At 41.9% G+C, this 27723-nt stretch overlaps 1 protein-coding gene across 1 annotated transcript; it reads right to left on the reverse strand.

Moving 5' to 3' along the window:
• On the reverse strand, positions 1–25717 carry GPR116 (G protein-coupled receptor 116). Its single transcript, XM_010186674.1, has 20 exons — positions 25613–25717; positions 23125–23185; positions 21734–21904; positions 20227–20394; positions 19308–19435; positions 18794–18852; positions 17994–18136; positions 17554–17766; positions 15316–15549; positions 13727–13891; positions 13380–13598; positions 12829–13047; positions 11526–11675; positions 10161–10360; positions 9010–9189; positions 7100–8470; positions 6101–6142; positions 5951–6010; positions 976–1060; positions 1–80 (listed from the first exon to the last, which is right to left on the reverse strand). Exons 1-20 carry the CDS (start codon positions 25715–25717, stop codon positions 1–3), a joined length of 4053 nt encoding a protein of 1350 aa, XP_010184976.1.
• Between the last annotated feature and the right edge of the window lie 2006 nt (positions 25718–27723).

A 27723-nucleotide genomic window follows, 5' to 3' on the forward strand; every position in this document is an offset into this window, starting at 1 on the left:
TCAGTTAAGCAAGGAATATGCCTTGGAAGTGTTTTCAGAGGAAGAGGTGGAAGGTTCTGAAGACGACACTCTGTATTTTCCTGCAAAACAAAGCATAGTGGTTAGACATAAGGACGGATAGCCTGGGACACGTTGGCACTGCAAAGTAAGAACAGTTACACTTGTCCTGATGACCCAGGTGGCTTTGACTTGGTCTGCAGCTCTGATACTAGCTGGATTACAGCAAAACCAGCAACCACAGAATTCGAAGTATTTGATGACACAGCCAGGATATGTCAGCTTGAACTGGTGACCATGTCATAGGGTAGTAATTTACTCACACAAACAGAGGAACTTACTGGTCTTCCTTGAGCCTGGAGATGCATCTAGAAGACATAGTCTTGAGGTGAATCTCAGCTGCCTCCCTCTTGTGACTGCAGGGCTCTAAACTAAGACCATGGTGCACAGAGCCCAAGAGCAGAGTATGGAAGAGAATGCCAATAATATGGGAAATTCCAGTGGCAGCAGCATGGGAGGCAGTTGTGGGCAAGTCTCATTTTTCTGGTTGGAGGTTTCTGGATTTGACTAGTGTACTCTTGTAAACTTATTGTAGCACAGTAGGAGACCAATGTCCTGTGTCATTATCTGACTAATAAACAGACTCTTAAAAAGCAGTTACTTGTCTATATTTAACTCCTTCATATTCCACTTTGACCAGATGTCACCATCTTCTCTGAGCAATGGTTGGATGCAAAGATCGCACATTTAGGAATGAAATTATTCATAGTTTCAGGAAACTTATTGCAAAATCAAGTCATAACTGAATTGGTGACATTCATAGAATGCCTGCCAGAAAACCTTTGAAGAGATAGATAGATAGATAAATAGATCGATCGATCGATAGATAGACAGATAGCAGGACAGACAGACCCCAAGAGTGAGAACACGGGCCAAACCTTGTTTGTGCTTTAGTAGAAGAGATCTATTATCACATACCTGTTTTACCACATAAGTTGTTAAAGGTTCTTGAAAATGGATAGCTCATAGCAAGCATTGGTGTCACCAGGATCAGAGAGCTGGACTGTAAGAGAGAAAATTGTTTTTTGTCAAAAGACTAGAACTTCCTTTGCAGCCATATTGAGGGAGGATAAAAAAGGTTACAGTAAAACGTTGTTCAGTAATACAAGCAGACAATTCACAAAGGGACAAGGTAGGTGTTTGGGACACACCAGGTTCACCCATTTGCATGTTTATGATGGCAACAAAGGAGATCAACTTTTAAAGAAACTACAGGACGCAAACAGTGTGTCTCTAACTGTTGCAAAGGGAAGATGGCTTGGGCTCCAGAGTCTGTCATATCAGACAGTACAGAGTTCTGGTCCCTTATATTCATGAAGGTAGCCAGAAAAGCTAAGATTTATATGCTTGGGGACAGTTGTTGAAGGCCAATAGCCTGAGATAATCAGAGGCAGATTTAACTTGACACACTAGAGGGCATTGGAACACAGCTCTCTACAGTCCAGATGGGAAGGAAGAAACTTTTTGCTGCTGCAGTGAAGTTTCTTTTTCGTCTCTGGAGTGGATTGAGAATATCATAGGAGTTCTCCAAAAGGTGTGTTAAAACGTATGGAAAACAGAACATTTTCTGTTCAGTCCCTCTCCATTTATTAGGTTGTACCACGGTGGGGAAATTAGGCAGTTTTGTCCATTGTCACCTACATCATAAGGTGGTAGAAGAAGGAGGTAAATTAATCACATCTAAAAAGCTTGATCAAAGACTTTGATCTTAGTTTATTTACTCCTTATCAGCAGAACTGCCAAGGAAATATCCCAATTCCCACCACCTGGGGGAGCTTCCACAGTGTCAACTGGGGTTGGATGTGTCTGGCCCAGGAGATTTTGTCTGAAAAGGAATTCAGAATTGGATTCCAGGACTTAACAACTTGTTCTCTCTGCTTTATTCTGCTGGATATGTCATGAAGAAACCGACATGCTTAATGATAGTTGTATCAATTGTTCCTGTCTTCCTCCAGTTTCCTGGGAAAAAAGCAGTCTCCACAGTCAGAATAGTGCCACATCCAGTAGATGGCATTTTGAAGCCAGAAAGAAGAAATGCACTTTAAAAGTGCATTAGGAAATGTTCTCAGACCTGGATTCCCAAGAGTAATCCTCCTGCAGAAAACGCCAGAATACTTGGAGTACTCGTTAAAAGAAACCCAGGTGGATGGTTCTGGGGATCCTAAATGAAGTAACGTGAGGCAGAAACTGTGTTTTTCCGGTCTTTTCCTGACACAAGCTGCCTTCTTCTGTGCCTTCAGCACATTCCTGGAGGGGACATGCAGAGAGGCCACTACTGGGTCCAATACTGGTTTAACATCTTCATTAATGATACAGAAGATGGGAGAAGTGCACTCTGACCAAGTCTGCATATAAAAGTGGAATGAGTGGCTGATAGGTCAGATGAGTCTGCTGTCATTCGAAGGGACCTCAACAACCAGGAGAAATGGGCTGACAGGAATCTTATGAAGTTCAGCAAAGGGAAATGCAAGGTCCCCTTCTCCCCGAGGAGGAACAATTTCATGCACCAGGACATGCTGAGGGCTGTCTGACTGGAAAGGAGTAGAGACAAAGCCAGACTTTTCTCAATGGTGCCCAATGAAAGGAAAGGAAGTGGTGGGAATGGAGACAGAGCCAGGCTTTTCTCATCTGTGCCCAACAAAAGGACAAGAGGTGGTGGGAACAAATAGAAATACAGGAAATCCCACTTAAAAAGAAACTTTTTCACTGAGTTTGGTCAAACACAGGAAAAGGCTGCACGGAGAGATTGTGGAGTCTCCATCCTTGGAGCTACTCGAAACCCAACTGGACATGACCCTGAGCTCTAGCTGACCATGCTCTGAGTGGGAGGGTAATATGAGATGATCTGTGGAGGTACTTTCCAACTTGAGCAATTCTTTGATTCTTGGGGAAGCTGAAGGGATTTGAGCCAACGCTGCTCCCCTGAACTGACAGTCCAGCCTTAATGGGCTCCTTAATTCCTCTGAGGTTATGTAAAAATCTGTCTTAATTATGCTGTTCTTTTCAGTCTGCTTCCCAGTTCTTTAGCAATACCTCTACAGGCTTTTCTGAATATACCTTATTCAGATAAATATATGAATGCTAGCATTTACCAGCATCTTCTTTTTCCATCCCAAATGCCAGTGGTTATTCTGATGCCTTGTGCTGTTTTTGGCTGGGATAGAGTTAATTTTCTTTATAGTAGCTAGTATGGGGCTATGTTTTGGATTTATGCTGAAAACAGTGTTAATAATACAGAGATGTTTTAGTTACTACTGAGCAGTGCTTACACAGAGTCAAGGTCTTTTCTGACTCTCACATCACCCCACCAGTGAGCAGGTTGGGGGTGATAAAGAAGTTGGGAGGGGACACAGCTGGAACAGCTGACCCAAACTGACCAAAGGGATGTTCCATACCGTATGGCATCATGCTCAGCACATGAAGCTGGGGGAAGAAGAAGGAAGGCAGAGACGTTTGGAGCGATAGTGTTTGTCTTCCCAAGTAATTGTTACGTGTGATGGAGCCCTGCCTTCCTGGAGATGGCTGAACACCTGCTTGCCAATGGGAAGCAGTAAATGAATTCCTTGGTTTCTTTTGCTTGTGTGCATGGCTTTTGCTTTATGTATTAAACTGTTTTTATCTGAACTCAGAGTTTTATCACTTCTGCTCTTCTGATTTGCTCCCCCATCCCACCAGGGCAGAAGTGAGCAAATGTCTGTGTGATGCTTAGTTGCCAGCTGGGGTTAAACCATGACCTGCCTTTAATCCCTTACCCATCCTGGGGTGTCTTCTTTGGTTAAGGGTTATAAATGCAGAAGTGTACATTGAAATAAGCATTTATTTGTTAGAACAAATCCTCACGCAGCCGTCCCAGATAGAGATATTTTATTCCTGTTGGATGAAACTTTTCTGTATTCTGTGCCTGGGAATGTGGCACCTCTTGTGCAGAAGTAGAGGTGAACACACCTTTGGCATCACTTGGAAGGAGAGGATAACAAACAACTCTGTAGCCAAAACACATCTTCAGCCAGCAGAGCTCTTTGTGAGGTGATCATTAGGCTGCAGCCTCAGCTCTTGGCCCTCTCCTAGGGCTGTAAGACTCATCCTGGGTCACTGCGGCTATGACTCCCTGTGTGGTTGGCCTCCTATGTTCTGCTTTAGAGGTTTCTCAAGCCTCATTGTAAAAGCAGGTGTTGCTGTGCTCTTCCTCCTTTATTAACACTGAGACACCATTCCCCAGCCTTTCTAATGGGCAGTGGTTGCTTAATGGCCTAAGGAGATTTGCACTTGGTTGGAGCCAAGGATCCTCTAGCCCAGTTGCTTCCTGTCCAATGTGGGTCCTAGGCAAAGAAAGCTCGTAGCAGCAGATCTTCAAAAAGTTCTTTCCATCTCTGGATGTCAGAGGAATAGAGACTTCTGGAGGTGGAGGCAGAGGCAAGGCCTTGGTGTTTAACAGCCATCAATGGCCTATTGAGCTTACACAAAATGGAGCAAACCACAAGAAAACCAAGGAAAATTTCCACCATTCAAAAGATCCAGGAGCAAGGTGGTCTCAATCTCCCTTGTTGCTTTGAATCTGCCACTCCTTAGGGTCAGTTTTGGTCTGTAGTTATCAAACTGGATGTCCTATTTTCTCCATGGCCTCATAGCAGCATCCATCACTTCAACATTCCCCATCAGCTGTCCAGGCTTAACACTCCCATGTCATTCTAGCACAGCAGTCCTCCCACCTCTTTGGCACTTGTTCTGCTCTGCATCTTTCCAACCGGGCTATAGCTTTTTTGAACTTAATTAAGCTCAGCTGTCCCCATGCCAGCATTTTGCTGTGGCTTAAATAGCTCTGCCTCCTTTTAGGCATTTTGAATGAAAATCTTACAGTGCCACGAGATGTGTGAAGGTGAAGAACGAATGGGAAGAGGAACCAGGAGCCGCTAAAGATCAGAAGGCATCAAGGGAGCAGATATGTGGCTGGCACAAGACAGTGTAGCTCCATGGCTGCCCAGTAGCTCACAGCACCTGAGCCCTGTTTTACCTTTTTCAAACAGCCACTGAGCACTTTTTTTCAGAGTCTTCATCTCTGGAGCATAAATTGAAATGTAAGAAATTCCATTTAATAATAAAAAAAGATTTTTTAAAATTCTGATGGTGGCAAAACACCACAGCTTTGTGTCCATAGGGTTATTGGGTTCTCCAGCTTTAGAGATACTGAAAACCTGACAGGACAGTGTCCTAAGCAAGCTGCTCTAGTTTACCTTGCTCTGAGCAGTGGGTTTGGACTGGATGATCTCCGGAGGTTCTTTTCAACCTCAACTTTTCTGTGATTCTGTGGTATCTCTGTTCAGCAGAAACACTGTCTCTGTTTTTGTCCTAATCGTATTATTTAGCAGTCATTTTCCTGAGGCATTGTCCAAAATTTATTTTTTCTTTTGAAGATTGTAGTGAAAGTTGTTTCCCCCCTTTAATGCAAATGCCTATCCTGAGCAGAGGCATTTCCAGATGCCCATTCAAGCTCTGCTTCAATGAAGGTAGGAGTGTAAGAGTTATTGGGCCAGAGAAAGTCTCTGTGGAAGGAAGAGAGTCTTTCCAGGATGTTCCTTAAGGATCCAGTACCTGTTTGCAACATTACTTCTTTTTTTTGTTTTTTTTCCCTAGGCACTGAATGGTCTGGTCTTATTTCTTGTGGAACTTCGAGCAAATGTCCATCAACTTCTTTCTCATTTTTTTACCCAATTATAGGTGAAATAATGAACTTTGAAAAAGGGGTTATATTCATATTTTTGTTATTAGTGTCTTTCTCTGAGTAGTTCTAATAAATAATTCAGAATAAAAAGTGCATTTGTCTTAGAACACACTTGTAGAATGTTAGACTATTCAGCAGCAACTCTGAAATACATTCTTAGGTCAAACCTCTAACCTTTGTATGCTGTGAACTCCATTTGGGCATTGAATTCCTCTTCAGCAGGGCTTCTTGTATCTATTTTTTAAAAAAATCAGAAAACACAGCAATTATGTTCAAATTCCAACAGTATTTTCACATGATATAAGAAAGAGTTTGAATTCTTACCTTCTTGTCCCAGAGAGTCCCAAACACCAAAATGAATAATCCCTAGAAGACAGATAATGACACACAGTTTGACGACACCAACCTTTTAATTGCAGTACCTCATAATTATTTCAGTTACTGCCCATGTTGACTGCTTGAACTCTTTGACAGAGGACATTTTTCTAACTGCATCTCACATAATGAACTGCTGATGCTGTAGGAGTTCTCCAGGACTGGCCTACTTAAACTGGGTGTATATCTGGTCTACATAAGTGACATGGATAGTCTGCGAGCACTAAACATGTTTGGAAGAAGGGACTTTTGTGTGAGGAAGACAAGCCCTGCTTATGCTCCTTGGATAAGCTAGCATGCTCGCAATATTTAAAAGCAAAATGACTTTCATCTGAAGCATGCAATTTTGATGCCATTCTTAAGAAATGAAGTATACATAACTATTGTGTCCTTAAGAAATCCTGTTGTATTGGCATACTACTGGCCACCTAAATATGCCATGAAAGTCATACTAACTGAAAAGCCTCAATCACATGTGTTTTGGTCAGTTCTTCTCTTTATTATTGGTATTACTTAGCCATTCTTGGTGACTTTCATGTTCTTTATAATCCCCCATTTCCTGAACCCACAATATCCTAATATGATGCCTCCAGATACACTGTAAATGAGACCAGACATGCTGAAACTTTCACACTTGAACATAATAGGATTATTTTCCTAATTTTCAAGAATTAAAAGCTTTTTCTCAAAACTACTGTCAGAGTTAAAAGTTATCTTTATGTCAGCTTTATCTATAAAGGCACACCTGTTAAGGCAGCTGAAAATACGAAATACTCCTGAATTCCTGGAATGGGTTTCCCATAAATTCCTTTGGGAATGAGGATGTAGAAGGCAACCCTGAGCTTTTGCAAGCTGTTTTTATACCTCCTCCAAGCACAGCACTGCAAGAATATCACTACATGTTAAATGGTCATAGAGGAAACAAAAACATACATATGTGCAACTCACCTGCAAAGCATTAAGCAGAGCAAAGAGGATGTGGAAAGCTCGATGGCTGTCTTTGATGATGGTGGCAAAGCCAAATCCCCAGGTGAGGCCTAACAGTGGTGTCAAGATGGCCACACTTTTGCCAATTTGAAACAAAGAGTTCCTCTCCTGCCTGTTTGACCTATCCCCAATAGTTGGCCTCAGTATTTTTATTATTACTACTGCTGTGATGAACAAATTCATGGCCACAATGATCAGGGCAGGTATGACAAAGGCCAAGAGAGCTTTGCTGTCATTCCAGTTGAGCCAGCAGACATCCTTTGCAGTGTAATTGTTCCTTGGCAGTGTGACAGCGATGGTGATGACTGCAATGACAAAGGGACACCCATATCCCAGACAGAATGCCACTGCCTTCTGAGCAGTCTTGCTTGTGTTATGCAAGATGAAGACCAGTCTGTAGAAAAGAATGAGGCCCAGGCTGAGCATCCAGAAAAAGACACACAGGTAGAATAAATGGATGAAGAAGGTGGCCACAAAACAGATATCTCTGCTTATCTGTTGCTTTTGGTCACTGATGGAGGCAGTGACAATGAACCAAATGTCAGCAATCAGCAGTGATGTGGCTATGTTGAAGATACAGACATGGCGCATATAGGAAGTTGTGTTGTTTGTCACGTATTTCCAGACTAAGGATTCAATTATAATGCAGACCAACAAACTCAAGATGGAAATGGCCAGGCCGACATAGGTAATATAATCTTCAATTATTATCTGGGAGGAGGATTTCTCAGGTGACATCAGAATGGAGAATGATGTCAAGTGATTGCAGGAGCAAAGGACTTTATCTTCTGCCTCTGTGGGTGTGCAACCACGAGTATCCCAGCCACCTCTGTGCTCGTTGAGTGTGAAGTTCCAAAAGACACACTGGGGTGTGGTTAAGGATGAGATTCTCTTTGCAAAGATCATATTAATATCGAACTTCTGGCTTCTGTTGCTGCTCACAGTTGTTGATATCAGTAAGCCGTTCACACACTCATACTCATTCCGGGGCAAAATATTTCCAAGTGTTGAGTACATCACACTGACAATGGTTGAATTTTGGGTTAGAGTCTGAATTTCGGTTTCATCAATGAGCACGCTAGCTGTAAGGTTTTCTGTGTGGAAGCTCTTATTATAAACTGTGTTGTTATTTCCTGTGAAAACTATGCCTTGTAGCTGAAGGGTGTTCGCAGAGACAGGAGGAATGGTATTATTAACTGGTTGGAGTTTCAGGGAAAAATTTTCCACTGAATACAGTAACAAAGAACTTTTGAGTATCTTCTCTTTATTCAGGTCTTCCCAAGCTCCAGCTGTGGAATCAGCAACAATCAAGTCCACTGTGGAGAGGAAATTCTGGAACAACAACAAAATAATGCAGTTACTGAAATCCCATACAAATCGTTGTTGTTTCTTATGGTAATTTCTGGCTGGTCCTATAATTGCCTTTTGAAAAATATCAGCATTTTCATATTTTGCTCAGTCCCTGTGAAACCTTCAGATACTGACCCTCTGAATGCCCTATTTTCAAGTTAAGGTTTCCAAAAGTGGAGCTGAGTGGCTTTTTTTCATATATTCTTAGTATTTTTTCTTCTTCCAACCTTCTTTCCCCTCTTTCTCAGTCTTTGTGTTATCTTTGATTTCTCTCTCTCTTAAATGTAGTATTCTCCAGGTATAAAACATCAAGTTTCTTTGCACTTTTCTGCTCAGAAGAGCAGTACTTATCCTCTGGACCTCACAATCAAGGTTTCCAAGTGTTTTTAAGATATGTTTTGCCATTCATTTGTTATAATATCTAATTGATTTTCCTTGCTCGATCCCTATCTTTACTTCAACCCTTTTTTTCTACTTCTTCTCCTTTATAAATATAGGTAAGAAATAAAATAAAACCTTACATGAATAGTAGGTTCCTCTGCATCTGCTGGGATAGAGGAGACCATATCCAGAATGGTGACGATTGCACCTATGTTTGCAGAAGAATGGCTTATTAGGTTTTGCTCCTTTCCTGTTACTTCCTTAAGCTCTGCAAGGTAGTTAGGTAGGTTTGCTTTTGCCTCAGGACTGTTGACCAAGGACTGGAACAGAAGATAACAGTACATCACATGTGTGCAATTGGCCCAGAGCTTGATTGTCCTTCATAATGGCTATCTCTATACCAGTAAAATAAACAGAGCCATGCTGGTAGTGTTCAGCTCTCTGACCTTCCAGAACAGGGTAACCTAACTGCCGATTGAGAGTGGTTTCTTTTTTGTGATAACTCTCAGACTGCTCCTGGAAATTTTGAGCGATACAATAGTTGGCCTGGCCCCAAACTGTATGAGGCAGCAATCTAGCAACTTAAGAAAACACATAATCGAGTAGCTGTATCTCTCTGTCTGGGACCTTGCTGTACCCAATTTACTAAAATAAACACAGTAAGTATTTGATGAAAGTAAGATAATGGTTCTCATCTAATCTTGCTGAGATGGGTAACTCTGGATGATGTGTAGAAGTGAAGAACACTATGATACGAAATTTCAGCTTGAAACCCAAGGCCCAGCACCTATCTGTGAAGTGTAGTGGTGGACAGGGCAAGCTGAACAGGGCCTGGGGCTGAGTTTGGGCAGTGGGCCAGAGTTGTCCCTATACATTGTTGTTAGCGTGCTCTGTAGCTGCTTTGGGCTTGTGCCAGTCAACCTTCACCAAAGCAATGCCTGAGCATGGTTCAGGGAACACCCTGGGCCGGCCACCGCTCCCCCTGGGTGCTATGAATAAGGTCATCTTGTCTGGGGGAGGGAGCATTCGTGTGTATGGATGTTAGTCATGCAGTGCCATGTGCCCTCTGGGCCAGAGAAGGGGACCTAGCCTCTTTCACTGACTTGTGTAGATATAGCAAATCATACTTTTTATCTTTTAAAAGATAGTTTTAATGAAATATTTGATCTTTTTAATGTTTCATGTATTTTAGATTATGTTAATCAAAGAACCAGTCAACAAAAATTTTTGCTATTTTTCCTATTTCTTGCCCACCCCCTGCCCCAAGCTCTAGAAAACTCACAAACGTTACCTCAGCACTAGTCAGCAGGTTGTTTACTGGTACAAACAGACAGTTATCCTTTGAAACCACCCATGATTTGTTGGAGCACCTGTAAGTTATATTGCCTCGGGTAAAATCTTCTGTATCGTTTGACTTAACTTGGCATGGCTTTATTAATATGTCCTCTTCGCTTCCAATGCCAAGGCTGTCTGAGCAGGAAACTTTGTTATCTGTATTGGGAAAAAGACATAGAGATCAAAAATTAAGAGGCAGAGAGATTAATAATTTGCCCCCATCAAGCCTGTGACCCCCTGAAGTTCACAGGTCTTTTAGTTAGTTAGGATTTCAGCTTGCTCTCTTCACTAATTATGACTTTTCAGGTTGTATATGCCTTGCATTCCCAAATTTTTGAAGTCATGGAATTGAAAAAGAAATTGAATAAATCCGCTTGTTTTTGAGTACTGAATCAAATCAACAAACAAATAGCCAAAGTTTTAGGATATTTCTGTTAGGTGACATGGTTAGATAGGAGTGGAGTGGGATTATATTGACTGCTATGTGAACAGTAATGCCCACAAAGTATATTCTGCTAAGGTACTCAGTGCTGCTGTAGCACTAATTAATAGGAAGTTCATTAAAACTTTGACACTGAGGTCTCAACAATTTTTTAATGAATAATGAGTCTTGCTAATTGGCTTTGATTGAGTTAGTCATTATCAGTAAATATCTGCTTATTAAAGTAAATAAAGTGCCTGCACATTTATAGCCTAAGAGAGTGAAATCTGGCCAGAAAGAGTGATTCAACAGTAGGCACCACTGTAGGAAAAAAAATAATCTGCATTATAGGGATGTCCAATATTTCTTTCTTTCCAATGCAGAATAAGAAGCTGAAATATCCAAACCCCGGACAGAACTAAACAACAAAAAAAGTGCCATACTTGAGTTCAGAGTGGTTTGCTCTCCCACAGGCTCACCTCCTGAGCTAGATGACTTCCTCCAAGGCACCACAATCTTTTACCCTTGCTAAATTGTTGGTGCAAGCTGGGAGCTGCATGACCACATTTCAACACAGGAGACTATGCTTGGTGGTGCAGGCTGCACCAGAAGGAAGCAGGGACAAAAGATGACTCAACTGTAACTGCTTGGGAACTTGCTGGGGACACTGTCAAATACAGTGGAGACAAAACATCTTGTCTATTTATTTTTTAAAAATTACAGTAGAATTGCTATTTTCCTCTATATTTCAGCATTTCCTGTCAAAAAAGGAGACAAAATTCTTGGCTAACAAAAACCACTCCTGTTAATGTGCCACCAATGATAAATTTGTGGCATCTGGTTTAGCAAAGATACTAGAATTTGATGTTAAACAGCTTCAAATAGTGACTGTTTGCTTACCAGGTATCAGGAACAGTCTTATAGATTCACTGATGACGCTATGTCCAATGCGGTTTGTAAACCTGCAATATGCTGTGAGCTCTTCCTCTTTGCATTCTGTTTCTGTGTAATTGTACATGTAGCAAAAGTAATTGCCTTTCTTCTTTTTCCCTGTGTGGAAAAGTTAAGATAGGTTAACACAGATTTGGGGTCAATCAGCTACTGGACACCAGAACACTTCTGCAAAACTTTCTTTTCTGTGGGTCCTAGAGGAAAAAAAACGTCCTTTATGGAAAAACTCCCTTTCTGTAGGCTGATCTCTGTCTCTTACTCCCCACTTATTGATCTTCTGGCAGCTGCCGCCCGATCAGTACCTTTTCAAATACTGATGTATGAGCAAATCCTGCCCAAACACTCTTTTGGAACCAAAATTTGCTTTAGAAGCCATTTTGTAGAATACTCTTCCTGCTTATGCTTCTATCCCAGGGATTTCATTTAGGCTAGGACACTTTTGCTGTTCTTGTATGGTTCATTTGAACTCAGGATTCATACCACACTCCCATTGCTTTTTGATATGCCTGTGTCTGACTTCAATTGCTTCCAAGATCATGGCATTTTCCTTAGCAGCTGAAGGACCCCTCAGTTTCCACCTGCTTTACACTTCAGCCTGATTTTGCACTCCTGAGTGTGTTCTGAGTTGGTTTAGGTGGGCCTTCATTGTTTTTTAAAAAATTAACCATTTTGTAACCCACTTGAAAACCCTAGTATATAAAAACATCTGAAGCTGCAGAACTGCCCCAAATGTGAAGATGTAGAAGCCTAGGCTTTTGTGCTGTTAAAGATCTGTTACCTCTGTCCTTGAAGAAAATAGTTCCTTGAATTGCATTCTTAATGTATTATACTAAATTTTTAATGAATTAGTAGATCTTCTTTAGTAATATTTCCTCAATACTCAGTTCATAAAAACTGGCAGAGTGGAAGACAATAGCAAATAAAAGGAGTTCAGCAATTTCTAATGATGAGGATGCTCACTTCTCAGTGCCCAGCAAGGCAAATCAAGCATTACGTTTTCATATTATTATTACGTATTTATCACTGGAGCAGTGGCTTCAGTGGCTCTTCTGTTAATCTGAGCCATGTTCTCCAGGCATGGCAACCATCATAAAAAAGTCCGTTTGCCTTTTTTAGTCTCTCAGGAGTACTTGTGGGTTGTAATAATAGCAATAAGTATGACTTGGTTACACAGGTCTAACCGAAAACAAAAAAACACAGGGAGCGGGTTGTATATTTCAATTAGTGATTCTGCAAGTTTCTTGTTTCTTACCAACTTGAAATTCATTTTGTTGAACCACAAACGTAACAGTGTAATCTTCCATGGTGTTAGCACTTATGCAGCACTCAAGGGCTTGTTGCACTTTGCAGCGTATGCATGCTTCAACGGGGTCCATCAGGATGTTCTGCTTCAGAGGCAAAGAGATAACCTCGATTGTCAGATTGGCAGAGCTCTCCAAATGCTTCTGGGAGAATGTGCAGATGTAGGTGCCTGAAAGAAGAGACACAAAACTATGTCTCAGTCAACAGAAGTGCTCCTCTGCTTTTGTATGGTCATGAGCACCAAAACTGAACAAGTATAGTGGTGTTGGCAGCGTAACATCTTGCTATCCTCCAGCGGTTAACATTAGAACTTTTATAATTCTTTATAATCTTTTATATAATGTATAAAAGATTATATATATATTTTAATATAATTTTTAATAATATTTTATATTTACTGTGGCCAGGCTTCACAGTAATCCACAGGGCTAGGGATCCTGTAAATAGTCTGGCACAGAGATTTCATTGCCCTTGTAGCCAGTACAAACCATGTTCACTCACCGCTCCAGTCCAGTGTGGCAGTCCTCACTGTGAGCACAGATGTGGCTGGGAATTTGCTATTTTTGATGCACGTACCACAGTTTACTGTTTTTGTGTTACTACCAGACTGGATTTTCCAACTGACAGCGTCGTAATTGTTCACATCACTTTTGCACGTTATGTTGAATGCATATCCCTCGGAAACTGATGACTTTATACTCGAAGATATTGTTACATGGGCTGAGACAACACAAGATAAACGTCATATCATTGAGAATCACTTGTTATAATAATTTTCTTGCGAATGACACGTGCCTCGGAGTCCACCTACACATTAAAGAGCTGATGGTCTGTTACCTGACTCTTACCTGTCCGGAGGTACGTCACTCTGATGCTTTGACTGCTCCTGGCACCATGTCCAGTCTGCAGCTCACATGTGTATGTTGTCACTGAACCTGACTTCTCAGGTGGACATAGTGATTCAGTGATTTTAAGCCTGTATTCAGTGCAGTTTTCACTGAAGCTGGAGACTCCTGGAGAGAAATAAGCACTCCTTGAAGGGCTATGGATGACTAAAAATACCTGGGCTCTGGAAACCAGGAGAAATCACTCTAGCTAAGGAAAATCCTGTGGTTTTGTATGTAAACTTTCACAGCATGGTGCTTTTAACTCATCATTGCTGACGTTCATTCACCTCTTTTACTCTGTCAACAGTCACAGCGGTCTTCCAAAGGCCTGAAGATGGCTCTCAGCAGTGTTGGGCACCTACTGCCAAAACAAGCCTAACTGAGAGTAACAGCATTGCTTGGATACCTCAGGATAATAAAAAAATCCTGAAAAATCCCCAGAAAACCCCACTAAAGCTGTCCCAAGCTGCAGCTGAAAGTGCATCTGGCACAAGAGCAGAGTTCCTGGGGGAAAGCCTGGCCACAGCAAATCGAGAGTGAAACAGCTCAAGCCAGGATCACCCCTCTCTCTGCAACACCACTGCTCACCAATACCTGTCCTCTGTGGAAATGACTGTTCATGTGAGCTTTGAAGGTTTTTCTCTCATTTTGCTGTCCTGCTTTCTGCTAAGTTAAATTTATAACAAACGGTTAACAGTAAACATTTAATCTATACCCATAAAATATTAAAAAAGCAATAGACTGTTTATGTTTCGTAGATTTATGAGTTTCTGTTGATGCTATCTTGTAACTCTTTGTAACATATTTACTTGGCACTTCATTAACTCTTATTACAAGTGCAGCCTTGTGGGATGCCACTGACTCAACTGGCATGTGGCTTATCACAACTACAGGTGGAGAGATCATAGACTCGATCATAGAATCATAGAATCCCAGGTTGGAAGAGACCACAAGGACCATCCAGTCCAACCTCTTAAGGTAAAAGTATAGTTTAAATGAGTTGAGTCAGCACCCCGTCAAGCTGACTCTTAAAACTGACCAGTGTAGGGGAATTTACCACTTCCCCTGGGAGATTATTCCAGTCAGTGTTTAGCTATGCTGCAGCTGTTTCAAAGTGTACCTCCTGCCTCTTTTTGTTGTCAAATCTTGGTATGTGGTACACAGAAACTTTTCATACCCCAAGAGTGATTCTGGAGATAGAGTTTATCACACTTCCTTGCTCTCAAAACTTGAGAATGTAGAATTAAGCTTTTGGGAAAAAGTGAGTATGATGCCAGTCCAGGAAACTGTTTCCATCCAAGATGGCACAGTTTTGAGGATTAATGTCTGCACAGTGCATGGAGATGCCCAGAATCCCACTGGCACCTGCACAGCACATATGGAGTCTGTACCACGCTGTCCATCCACTGACCTTCCCCCCCCACACACACACCTTTGCAGCAGACCCTGTATTCATCCTAGGAGTTGGTCTTTGGAACAGGCAATTAGGCGAAGGTCTCTAAAGAATGAACAAGCCTAGCAGGCGAGAGACAATATTTTGTTTATCTTACCTGTAATATTGATTTCTCCATTTACTTTCCAGTGACCAGTAAGCGATGGTAAATGCCTGTCAATACAACAGGACAGCAGTGGACTGTTTGTCTGCACTTCAGGACTGTTGCATATAATGTCGATGCTGTTTAAGTTTGGAGTGACGTATAGCGGAGAGGCTGATATTGTTTTTGTGGCCTTGTATATCAGTGTGTGGAACTGATTGCTCCTTGTGAAAGAGCAGCTGTAGGGTCCTGTAAAGCATAGGCAATATATTAGCACTCAGAACACATTTTTCTGTTTTTAACTCTACTTTTGGAGTTAGGAGCTGGGAGCTACTTCTACACCCAGTTTTCACATCTCACTGCTCTGCAGTGGCTCTGCTACTTGCAAATCAAAATAAACCCTCAGGTCATCTGCAATATGCTCTCTGCAGACTCCTGTCACCAAATATATCCAGACTAGGCAGCTTCACTGTTGACGGGTACTTGAGAGGAGACCAGCACTCTGGGACTGAAATACTTAAAATCTGGCTGAGTTGGTGTTTTTGGGATCTGTATATTGCCCATAGTCCAAGTGGCAGCAATATGTCATGGCAAAAATGTAGACTGACTGTGCAAAGTGTTCCTACGCAGAATGGGTGAGAGATTGGTGCTCAGGGTGGACTCCACAAGAGCTGAGTCTCTGAGTGTGTGGGCACATAGACTGCTCAGGAGGTATTGCCAAAGAGACCCGAATATTTATCAAACACTTTCTCAGGCACTTGACCTCTGGATGCAGCCAGGCTTCTTTTTGAAATAGGTAATCAGAGCTCCAAACTTTCTTTGTACTTTAAGCACATGGGTTCCCCTTCCTCATTGGGATATCCAAGTGAGTAGGCCACTTCCATAAGAGTGAAGACACAGAGGTTCAGGGAGTCCTTAGCCCGAATAAGTTTGGACCCATGACTCCTATCTTCTGGATGTGTGCCCAAATACCTGGTCACAGACTACCCTTTTTGAAGTTGAATGTAAAACTCATGGTCTAAAGAGAAGAACTGAGTTGGAGCTTGAGTCAAAGCTGTGATAACACATGATAATTCCCCTGATAACTCCTCCCAGCACCACCAATTTACCTGTTTCTGGTTTCCAAAAAGCCATAAACATGAACACATGAAAAACTGTAACTCCGAGCTCTGATTAGTTAGGTTGTGTTTAGAAAGGGAGGAAAGGGCCATCAAGGACAAATTCAACCACAGCCTTAATTTACCACACTGAAAGGGTGGGAAGACCTCACAGACATGTAGTCATTGCTGTCTCCTGTGGTACGGCAGTGAAGCCTGGCACTAAGAATCACAGAATCACAGAATCACAGAACGTTAGGGATTGGAAGGGACCTCAAAAGATCATCCAGTCCAATCCCCCTGCCTGAGCAGGAACACCTAGATGAGGTTGCACAGGAAGGCGTCCAGGTGGGTTTTGAATGTCTCCAGAGAAGGAGACTCCACAGCCTCTCTGGGCAGCCTGGTCCAGGGCTCTGTCACCCTCACTGAGAAGAAGTTTCTTCTCAAATTTAAGTGGAACCTCCTGTGTTCCAGCTTGTGTCCGTTACCTCTTGTCCTATCATTGTTTGTCACCAAGAAGAGCCTGGCTCCATCCTCGTGACACTCACCCTTTAAATATTTATAAACATGAATGAGGTCTCCCCTCAGTCTCCTCTTCTGCAAACTAAAGAGACCCAGCTCCCTCAGCTGCTCCTCATAAGGGAGATGCTCCACTCCCTTGATCATCTTTGTAGCCCTACGCTGGACTCTCTCCAGCAGTTCCCTGTCCTTCTTGAACTGAGGGGCCCAGAACTGGACACAGTATTTCAGATGCGGTCTCACCAGGGCAGAGTAGAGGGGGAGGAGAACCTCTCTCGACCTACTCACCACCCCCCTCCTGATACACCCCAGGATGCCATTGGCCTTCTTGGCCACAAGGGCACAGTGCTGGCTCATGGTCATCCTGCTGTCCACCAGGACCCCCAGGTCCCTTTCCCCTACACTACTCTCCAAGAATACCCAGGCTTGTATAGCCACCTCAGTCAGTTCACATCTTACTGGCTATACCAGTCAGCATATAATTCATTAAAGAAAAAAAACACAAGAGGACTATGAGGAACAGTGCATTTTTCACATTTTCTCTAGGAAAATGCAGTCACTGCATTCCTCTTTGCTGTTTATAGAACTAGCCATGCTAGAGATTTACATCTGCTGTTTTAACGATAGAAAATCATACCATAATCCTTCTTCGTAATGTTGAAAATGTTGAGAATCGACCTTGAGGCTGTCCTTGTAACTCTTCTCTTCATTGAATACCGGAAGCTGTTTGAGATGATCTGATCAAAGTGATACCAGGTGACATTCTGAGATGTTGAATTTATCTCACAGATCAGTCTTACTGTATCCCCTTCAAAAATGTCCACAGGACTCACAGTGAAGTTTGTGTGATCTGGGAAGAGAAAGAACACCATCCTGTGTTACTGCAATTTTAGCTCACATCCATACGCGGCCTTTCATCTTGTGAGACTCCTAGGTGCTTCATAACTAATATACACTCAGCATATGATTTTGAAGGTCCAGTGCCAAACAATCAACAGTGCAAGGCAGCTATGTGGTTCAGGCTAGAAATACTAAAGTAAAGGTGGAAAGACAATAATGAGAGAGCTTTTAACTTACCAGTTATTTCTGCTATGAAGGTAGCTGGGTTTAGCTGGTACAATGAATCTAGAAATTGTGGTACCATTTTGTTGGCATTTGTTATCTGATCGAAGCTTGCTGCTTCTGCTTTTACTTCATAGTCCACAAAAACACTTCCAGGTCTAAACAGATCCAAGAATGAGAGAAGCATTGGAATTAAATAACCTTGCATATTAGTGGTTTTCTATGTTGTGGTGACCCATCTTGCATGGCTAGGAAGGCTCCACAGGGCTCCCCTGTGAAGGTCCCTGTTGTGATTCAGGACTGGCTCTGGTACACAAGAAGGTTGTGCTACAGCCCTTCCCAAAGTAAGAACACCTTTATGTGATATCTCCTTCATCTGCTGTCTATTTCTAGTAAACATTCCTTCGAAAACCTAAAATACAGCTGTGTTTAAATATGTGCAGACTTAAGTAATGTCTCTTTCATCTAGAGTCAATGTACTAATTCACCTTCCTGATCACCTGGGAGGTAATGCTGGGTTTATTTACGTCCTTTTCCCCTTTTGGGTGGAATTCAGTCTTTCCCACGAAAGGCTTTGATCCAGATGGAGAATGATTATGTTTCTTGGACTTTTGCACAGTATTGAATTTTACCCTTAGTCTTATTTCCATGCTAATAGTTGGGCTTTCCTTTCCAGCTATTATACTATTATTCAGTATCTAGGTACTGAATGTGGGTTCTAGCCAGAGAGAATGTAGTCTTTTCTGACCAATGTCTCCTTGAGACCAGACAGAAAGATTTGTGTCTTCCAGGAAAAAAGGAAATAGTTTACTTACCTGAAACCAGTCACTGTGGCTGACACAAAGCCTGGTAAACATCCGTAGCTAGCATTAAACTGTAAACAAAGACATATCACATTTCATAAGTCCTCTGTATATTATTCAAGCATGCTTAAAATAGGAAACTCTCCATTCAACACTGATGTGAGTAAGAGCATGCTGCATATCTGATAGATCAGGTCTGGTGCTCTCCCCACAGTCATGGGATAAATTTGTGTTGATGGTTTGATTCTGTGTTCTCCTATGTGGATTTAAGTTAGGACCAGTAATGTGCTTTTTTTTTTCATGCTTTTGATGCAAAAAATTCCTAAATACTTCCCTGTCAACCAGCATATTAAAACGAATGGAAATATTGTCATTGCCTTTCAAATGAGGTCAACTCTGTTGCTCCATACTTCACAGCTCCCCACAGAGACAGTGACAGTGCACCCTATTTCCCAGATATTTAGGGTAAATACTATGTTTCTTAGATGGCTTTCTACCTTCAGAGATGGAAAACTAAAGTCATTACCGCTTTTTCAAGGTCAGCTTTGTATTTTTTGTATAATTCAGAAGAAGAATCCCCGAGATCACTCCAAAAGACTGTGTCAAGTCTGACTGACATTTTCATGACAATGGGCTCTCCCATACCACATGAGTCTGTAAAGAAAAACATTAAAATAACGTAAAAAAATGAAAAGCAATGCTTACAAAGTGATTCCATAGCTTTTTCCTATAACTTTAATCACAGAATCTTAGGTTCATACAATGGTTTAGGTTGTAAAGGACCTTTAAAGACCACTTAGTCCAACCTCCCTGCCACGAGAGGCATGGGTTCCACCCGACCTTGAACACTTCCAATGATGGAGCATCCTCAGCTTGTCTCGGCAACCTGTTCCAGCGTCTCAACATCCTCATAATAAAAAATGTCTTCCTTATGTCCAATTTAAACCTGCACTCTTTCAGTTTAACCACTGCTCCTTGTCCTATTATAAGCTCCCTTTAAGTACGGAAAGGCCACAGTAAGGTCTCCCTGGAGCCTTCTCTTCTCCAGGCTGACCAACCCCAGCTCTCTCAGCCTTTTCTTCATAGCAGAGATTTTCTGGCCTTCTGTTTATTTTGATCACATTTGTATGTTTCTCTGTTGAAAATCTGATGAGATGAAACTTTCTTTGCTTAGTGGAAGCTGAAAGTACCAAAGAGGCATGTACGTGATTCCAGGAGCTGGGGCTTCAGTATGGCACTAAATATCTCCAAGTACTTGGGTCATGGTGGGCTCACATCACAAAAGGAAGAGCTCTAGAGCATCTCTACAGACTTTCCACATTCATAGGCAATGAAGTAGCCTGCTCAGTCCTGATGTACTGCTTTATCACACCTTTGACATTATTCCATCTCCTAACTGGTATATGAGTTGTACAACGATGAAGTTCAGCACTGTTTCTCCTTACCTTCGGTCTGAGGCTCACAGTAAGGCCCATAGAAAGGCATTTCCTTCACGTAGCCGCAGGGCAGGCCGACAGAAGGGCAGGTTATCAAGTCACCGCACACTGCACTTGGCCAGGCATATCCACTTTCACAAGAACAACAGCTACTGTTCTCACCACTGGGCAGACAGACTGATGTCAGACAGACAGAAAAATACTGTGAGAATGGTAAACAGGGCTTAACATATTGCATGATACATATTTTCCTTGCTGTACCTTTACCCCAATGATCTCAACTAAATGTTGACCTTCTTGTGAGTTCACTTGAATGATGCAAGCATGAAGATCTGCTGCCATACAAATCTTTCTATATTAATTATAAATGACTAATCAGAAATGGGAACCAGACTGGTACAAAGACAAGTCTGTTCAATTACTTTTAAGTAATTGAATGGAGATGTGAAGCCTCTTCTTAAAAATTTTATCTGGCATATTGGCTAGCATCCTATGATGGTTTTCAGATTGGATATTGCTGTATTGCCTCGGCTGAAAGCAAATTAAAGCCTTTTAAAGATTGTAAGAGCATGTAGTGGTCACTCAAAGTCCCCGTGGCTTGTGGGGTGCTGTGTTATTCTGGCCATATCCTGACAGACACTGCATGATAGAAGGTAATATTATCAAAAAGTGCTTTAAAGACATATATTCTAATTAAAAAATAAAAAGCCAAAACACTTCACTGTAAGTGTTGCTGCTCTTAATGTGCCATTGGCAAAGTAAGATATTAACAAAGTGATTTTCACACTTTGTATGTGACCCTGAAAGCCTTGAAAAGATCCGTTTGCATGTTATTTTGAGAACCGATGAACCCTTCCTTTCACTGCTTTATGGGCCAGTGATAAAAGGTACCAAATCTCCTCCTCTACTGTTATAAATGCTCAGTGTGTTTGTATGTCCTCTGCTGTATTCATTACTTAGATGAGATGTTGCACAACCACAGGTCACGTAATAAAACCTGTCTGATATCTTGCCCTGTAAGAATACGTTTAGTGAACTATATCAGGAAAAGACTGCATCTCATTTTGTCAGGGTCAGAGTACAGCCTCTTACAGCCATTTACGTTCGAAATGCAAGTGGAGGGAAGTAAACAGTCTGAAAACCACTGTCACAGCTTCCTGAAACTTGAAAGTAACTCAGGCTGCTTGTTAGTCAAACTGGAGCAAAATCCTTTGGCTCAGGCTTCCTCTGACTTTGTCCCTTCCTTAGAAAAAGCAAAGCATTCAGGGCTATTCCTAATGCCAACATTATGTGAAGAGGAGTGGTGGGATGCAGATAACAAAACATGCTGTTGTGTGCTAGAGCTTCATTTTTATTGGGTCTTTCAGTAGGCAGCAAAGACAGCTCAGTTTTTCTGATTTCTAAGTGAGGAGGCTAAAACTGGGATAAAAAGAAGGAAGGTAAAACTGGGAGAGAGATCAACTACAGGCAAAAAAGCATGTCACCCAGAGAACATAAAAGTAAATAACCAACCCACCTGTTGTAACGTTGATCCTTGAAACTGTCATCTCAACATTTGAAATATTTGTTGAAACTGGAAGATTAAGGTTTTTAAAATACTCTTTGACTGGCTCCAGAAAAGCTGAATCCGTAAGACTTACTTCAATGTCAATGGTGTACTCCAGAGGTGGAATGTCAAAAACAAGCACTGAAAGAGAAGTAGCATAAGATGGCATGTGTGAGGGTAAATCCTAAATTGATGGCTTCCATTTTGGCATTTGGGCTCTGTTGCTATTTAATGGTACCTGATGTTATTTAATGGTGTCTGTTGCTATTTAATGGCATCTATTGCTACTTAATGCCACTTAGTGTGGCATTCTGCTTAAGAAATCTTCTCGTTTGCTACTCAGCAGATATTCTGTGTGTGTTTTATCTGTTGCTTGACTGACAAAAGCCAGATTTTTCTGGTCTCAGAGCAATAGGAAAGTGGTATAAATGGCATGATATATACAGAGAAAAATCTGTCTTATCCTTTCACTTCTTTGACTCAGCAAGTGGATGGGTTTTCAACCATAGGATTATCTTGTGATCCCTGTCCTACTGGGAGGCTGTGGGGTTCTTCCTACACCTTGTATTTCATCTTGCATAGTAGCTGAGCTTACACATATCAATCTCTGACCGGACAGACGTTTCTACCTCTTTCATCTGTGCCTTCACTACTGTGCTGGTTTTGGCTGGGACAGAGTTAAATTTCTTCATAGTAGCTCGTATGGGTTTATGTCTTGGATTTGTGATTAACTCAGTGTTGATAACACCATGTTTTAGTTATTGCTGAGCAGTGTTTACACAGCATTGCGACTGTCTCTTTTTCCCACTCTGTCCTCCCAGCAAGTAATCTGGAGATGCAGAAGAAGCTGGAAGGGGACACAATTGCCCCCAACTGACCAATATGGTGTCACACAACTGATGTCCATATCATATGATGTCATGCTCAGCAAGAAAAGCTGGGGGAAGAAGGAAGCGGAGTACATTTGGAGTTACAGCATCTGTCTTCCCAAGTAACAGCTACCCGTGATGGAGCCCTCCTTTCCTGGAAATGGCTCTAAACACCTGCCTGCCTCTGGGAATTAGTGAATGAATTCTTTATTTTGCTTTGCTTGCGCATGCAGCCTTTACATTACCTATTAAAATGTCTTTATCTCAACCCATGAGTTTTCTCACTTTAGCCTTTCAGTTCTCTCCCCATCCCACTGTGGCAGAGTGAGTGAACAGCTGTGTGGTGCTTAGCCACTGGCTGGGGTTGAACCACAACTACACAATCCTTGATGATCCCATGACCTCAAGAGATGCTGTCCCCAATAGCTATTTTACCCTTGGCTTACCAGAAACCTGCTCTATTACCATACATTCTGTGATTTATGTACTTACTGTTTCGCTTCTGCCTTTGCATCTCTGGTTCGAAGCTTTCCTCTCCAAGCGCACTGCCAACCTGTGGAGAAAAGACAGTTAATGTCTGTGAAAAACCAAAGTTAAGCTTTAACTGCTGTGGTTGGCATGAAGGAATTAGTGAGGAAAATACCAGTATAGGTAATTTTTTTTCCCTTCCATCAATCTTTGCCTCTCCCTGCTCCCCTTTTCCTCTTTCAACAGAATATTTATATCTTCCAAGCAGGGAAATGTTAAACACCAGCTGAGGGATGTACTGAGTTTGCAGGTACCTCTTTGCATATCTCTGCAAGGCAAGTGTCTAAGCTTGGCAGGAATTCTGTGTGTGAGCTGCAAACTGGCTATGGGGCTGATGCAGTGCCCTTAGTCCTGGGCCAGCCTTCTGAACTGCTTGGGAGACCTGGCCATTCAATCTCTGAATCCAGAAAACGGACTCATTAGCCTTTGCTTTCCTCCTTGCTCTGAGCTTCCAGCTCTGCAAAGCAAAGCCAGCCCATGTAGGAGTAGAAAGGGGATGGAAATGTCTTGGCTCCAGCTCAGGTGTCAGGTCAGCTATTTAGTGGACTATCAGTAGCACATGGTTGACCAGGGCAATGGTGGCACAATTTCAGTAAGACTGAGTTCACGCAGGGTGCAGCCAAGTGAGATGCAGACCATCTTATTTTTTTAATTATGCCCTAAAAATACACTGGCACCACAGTTAGCAAGAAAGGCTAAAGAACAAGCAAAGACACAGGCAGGAAGTTTGCAGCTTTGCCAGTTTCTTGAGTCCCGCTGAAATCTTTATTTACAGAAAGGGTGAATAGCTTGGCAACTCTTAAGTCATCTCTTTACATAAAGGAACCATCCGGTGTGTGATTAGAGCTGGGCTTCATATCACAGCTGCGCTGGCAGTGACGATCCCAATGTCCGTTGGTGTTTTTGCACTGCTAGGATCACTGCCTTTTACCTTAGAGGTTTGCTGCGAGAGTTATAGAAAGCCCGCTGTGATCCACGTCTTCCTCCAGTTTCAGACTCAGTGGTTTCTTTTTTAATTATTCTCTCCCAAAACTTCAGGGTATTGCTATGTTGTTAAATACTTCACATATTTCACATCATTAAATAATGACTCATTTGCAGGGTGTACCATGGATCAATAATGCTAAAAAATGAGGTATTAGTCTTTTAATGAAAATACCTATGTTGAGGTGGACACGGTTTGAAAAAAACAGATCAAACAAGATCAAAAAACAGATCAAACAAGAAACTTGGTCACTATTAGACATCTGCTGAAGGGCAGATGAGGCTGCTGGAACCAGTTGTATATTGGTTTGCCAAGACAGGGGCAGAAACAGCTTAAAGAGCTCCCACCTTCCTCTTCATGACTCCTTTCCCATTTTCAACCTACTCAAAAAAGCACATTGTGCTACATTGTGACACTATGGTCCCTGTGGTGCCAAGTGCTGAACGTAAATGCTAGATTCCATTGTGGCTTGATAGGGTTCATAATGCAGAAGACAAGATGATCTCCAGAGGTCCCTTCCAACCTCTACCATTCTGTGATTCGGTGTGAAAGTAAGTATTTTCTGCTCTAATAATAATTGTGATAGACCAAGAGGTGGTAGACTGTAGACTGGTTTTCTTTACTAGACTGTCTTAACTTCCGTTTGGTCAGTCCGTTCACAGAATCACAGAATCACAGAATCACAGACCGTTAGGGATTGGAAGGGACCTCAAAAGATCATCCAGTCCAATCCCCCTGCCGGAGCAGGAACACCTAGATGAGGTTACACAGGAAGGCGTCCAGGCCTTTCACTCTTCCTCTTTTGTCCTTTCTAGTTAGCGACTATTTGTGCAGAAACTGTCTGTTAACAAACCCATATACAGGAAGAAGCACAAAACAGCTTTCCATAATTCACATTATTGATGAAACAAAAGAGGTATGTGAGAATTATTGAAAGAGCAGGAAACTGAAGTGAAGTCCGAGTCCAAGCACAACATTTAAACACAAGTCACCCAGGAGTGGCATTTTGGTCACGTGTACTCACGTCCTACTGTCAAGACAGTGGTGACACTCTTGTCACCTACCTGTGAGCACCTCTGTGCCTGAGCTGGCTTTGTTGACACACCACTTCTTAGGCAAGACTTGTTTGGTTTCCCTCTCTCATAGGATGGGTGAATGTCATCCAGGCACAGTGCCCATATAACTGTTACCTAAGCTTAGCCACGGGAGCAGCAATTTAAATCCCTTGCAGACTAACGCAAGTGAGAAACAAGAAGTTTTGCTCGGTTTCTTCTGGAGAGGCTTTAAGACTGGGAAGCAAGAAGAGTCCAGTTTCTGGATTTCTCCATTTCTTTTACACTTTGGGTTCATTTTCCCCATCTGATCTTACACTGACTTTGTCTAAGCTTTTGCTGATGTAAAGGAGAGCTATCACAGCTACAAGCAGTGACCAAATGAAAACCAATGGGGCTGGGAAAGGATACTCACTACATATTGCATGAATGGATCAAAGCCTGAGTCCTGTGATGTCTGGCAACACGCTGTGACCAGTAGAAATAGGCAGTGGAGACCTGCAGTAATTGGGGATGGCATTTTGTCCAGTGACTTTGCTGTACAGCCTGGAAAGAAAATGAAGCAAAAGGATCAGGGAATTTTCAGCTGACTCACACAGCAGGAAATACCAGTGCACTCTACAAAAACACTATGCTCAGCATTTTTCAGCACACTCTGCCTGTTCACGCCATCCAAGACAGAACATCAGTGAAGGTCTGCAATTATTCCTATGCCACTGTCACCAGAATGTTTTCCTCATGTGTCCTTCTTTTCATGTTGGCTGTACCTTGTCAAAACAGAGGGAGAAATAAATCACTTGGAGAATGCAGAGTCCTAAGCAGATTCCTAACAGGGACAAGTGAAGTGCTAGAAATTCATTTACCATGAGAAAAGTTGATTTTGGATCTTCAAATGTTTTTCACAGTGGTGCTTGGCAAACACAGAGCCAGAACATGAGGAAATAGTTAAAGATGTTGCTGTAAGTGAGGGCCTGTCCCGTTGCAGCAGGAAGAGCTTTGCTACCGGCCTTGTCCCTCCATGGAGAGGGCTGTGGTAACATCATGAGCTCGGCCAGAGATGTCTGTCTGTTTGTTACCCCTTGGATAACAAAGCAAACAATGAAGAATTTATCTTTTCTGTGCAAATTTGAGTTTTTAGTATACATCTCCATTAACCGCACTGATGTTAACAAGCAAATAACCTAGAACAGAAGAATACTGACACACCAGAATATAATGTGCTGCCTGAAATCAAACATTTTCCAACTCATTAATACCAAAGCTAATTTATCCATGCAGTAGACTGGATGATGAAATATACAGGGAGATACCAAAGATGCATGGACCCTTATAGCAGGTGATGACACATTCGCTGCAACCAGAAGGAATAAAAGGAGCTGAAGAATATGTAAAAATATGCATTTTGCTGTGAATAGACACTTTCTGATTATTCCTAACAAAGCACTTCTCTATCTCCAGAATTAGCACCGAGTAGAGAGCTACAGGAAAAGGCACAACCCATGCAGACTGTGAAAATTATTTTAAGGTAGGAAAGCACTGAGAAAAGACTCCTAAGAATAGTACCGAACAGTACCTGAGCGGATAAAATCAACTTGATTAAAATAATGAGCTTTTGTCAAATTATGATCTCTTTGTATTGAAAAGGCTGTTCATACAAACTCAGGCTTTGAAAGGCCATGAATCACCAGGTGAAAGCAGAAAAATCAACACCTCCTGAGATTATAATGAATGTTGTCAATGGCTGCTTATTGCCACCATATGGCACATCACTGCTGGTGCTCTCAAGTAGACAGGCGGCTTCACAGTGACTTTCCTAATAAAAAGAGCCTATGACAGAAAATTATAATTTGAACATCATCTGTGGTCTTACCTTGTGAATGGATAGAGGACAGCAGCGAGCTTATAGCCAAGCAATATACTTGATGTCACCAACGTTGATATCCAGCAGGGATGTGTCAGGGTTTCTCACCCAAGGTATTCTTGGAGAGATTCATCTGCAGTCAGATTTCACCTGGATACTGACCTGGTTAAAAGATAGGAGACAAAAGCAAGAAGAATTTATTTGCTTTTCCAATAGAGATATCATCACCAGAGATCCACAGGAGTGTGCGTGTAAGCAAGCGTCTTGCTCTCTGTTCTCAAGTGATGTGGAAAAGGCAGTGATTAGTGATACAATGCTGTAGACAACTTTAAATGATTGAGACTAACAAAAACAAAGTCTGCCTATGGAGATCTGCATACATATGGGAGGATACTGAGTGACTGGGCCATGCAATTCATGAAATTCAGCACTGATAAGTGTAAGGTAGAAAGAAACCATCCCGACATTATGTATTCTCTTGTGGACTCTGAACTGTCTATTACCACTCAGAAATGGGACCTGAGGAAATGTCAACTGAACTCTGAGATGCTATTAAAGAAGGAAAATTAATTTTAAGATTTCCTAAGGTAGCAACAGAGGAAAAAAATCCAACAACCCACAACAGAAAACTGTGCTCTCTAGACAATTAAGCTGATCCAGTATGG

Source organism: Mesitornis unicolor, unplaced genomic scaffold (assembly GCF_000695765.1).
Source record: "Mesitornis unicolor isolate BGI_N332 unplaced genomic scaffold, ASM69576v1 scaffold7920, whole genome shotgun sequence".
Lineage (NCBI taxonomy): Eukaryota > Metazoa > Chordata > Aves > Mesitornithiformes > Mesitornithidae > Mesitornis > Mesitornis unicolor.

Bases quoted from the DNA above. Each gene is read 5' to 3' on its own strand.
- GPR116 (XM_010186674.1), bottom strand. From the start codon at position 25,717: ATGCCATCCCCAATTACTGCAGGTCTCCACTGCCTATTTCTACTGGTC. The intron at 18,137-18,793 runs GTAAGTAAACTA...GGATCTGTTTAG, and splicing joins GCCACAGTGACTGGTTTCAG to ACCTGGAAGTGTTTTTGTGG. The intron at 13,048-13,379 runs GTGAGTGAACAT...CTCTTCTTTCAG, and splicing joins TGCCACACTGGACTGGAGCG to GCACCTACATCTGCACATTC.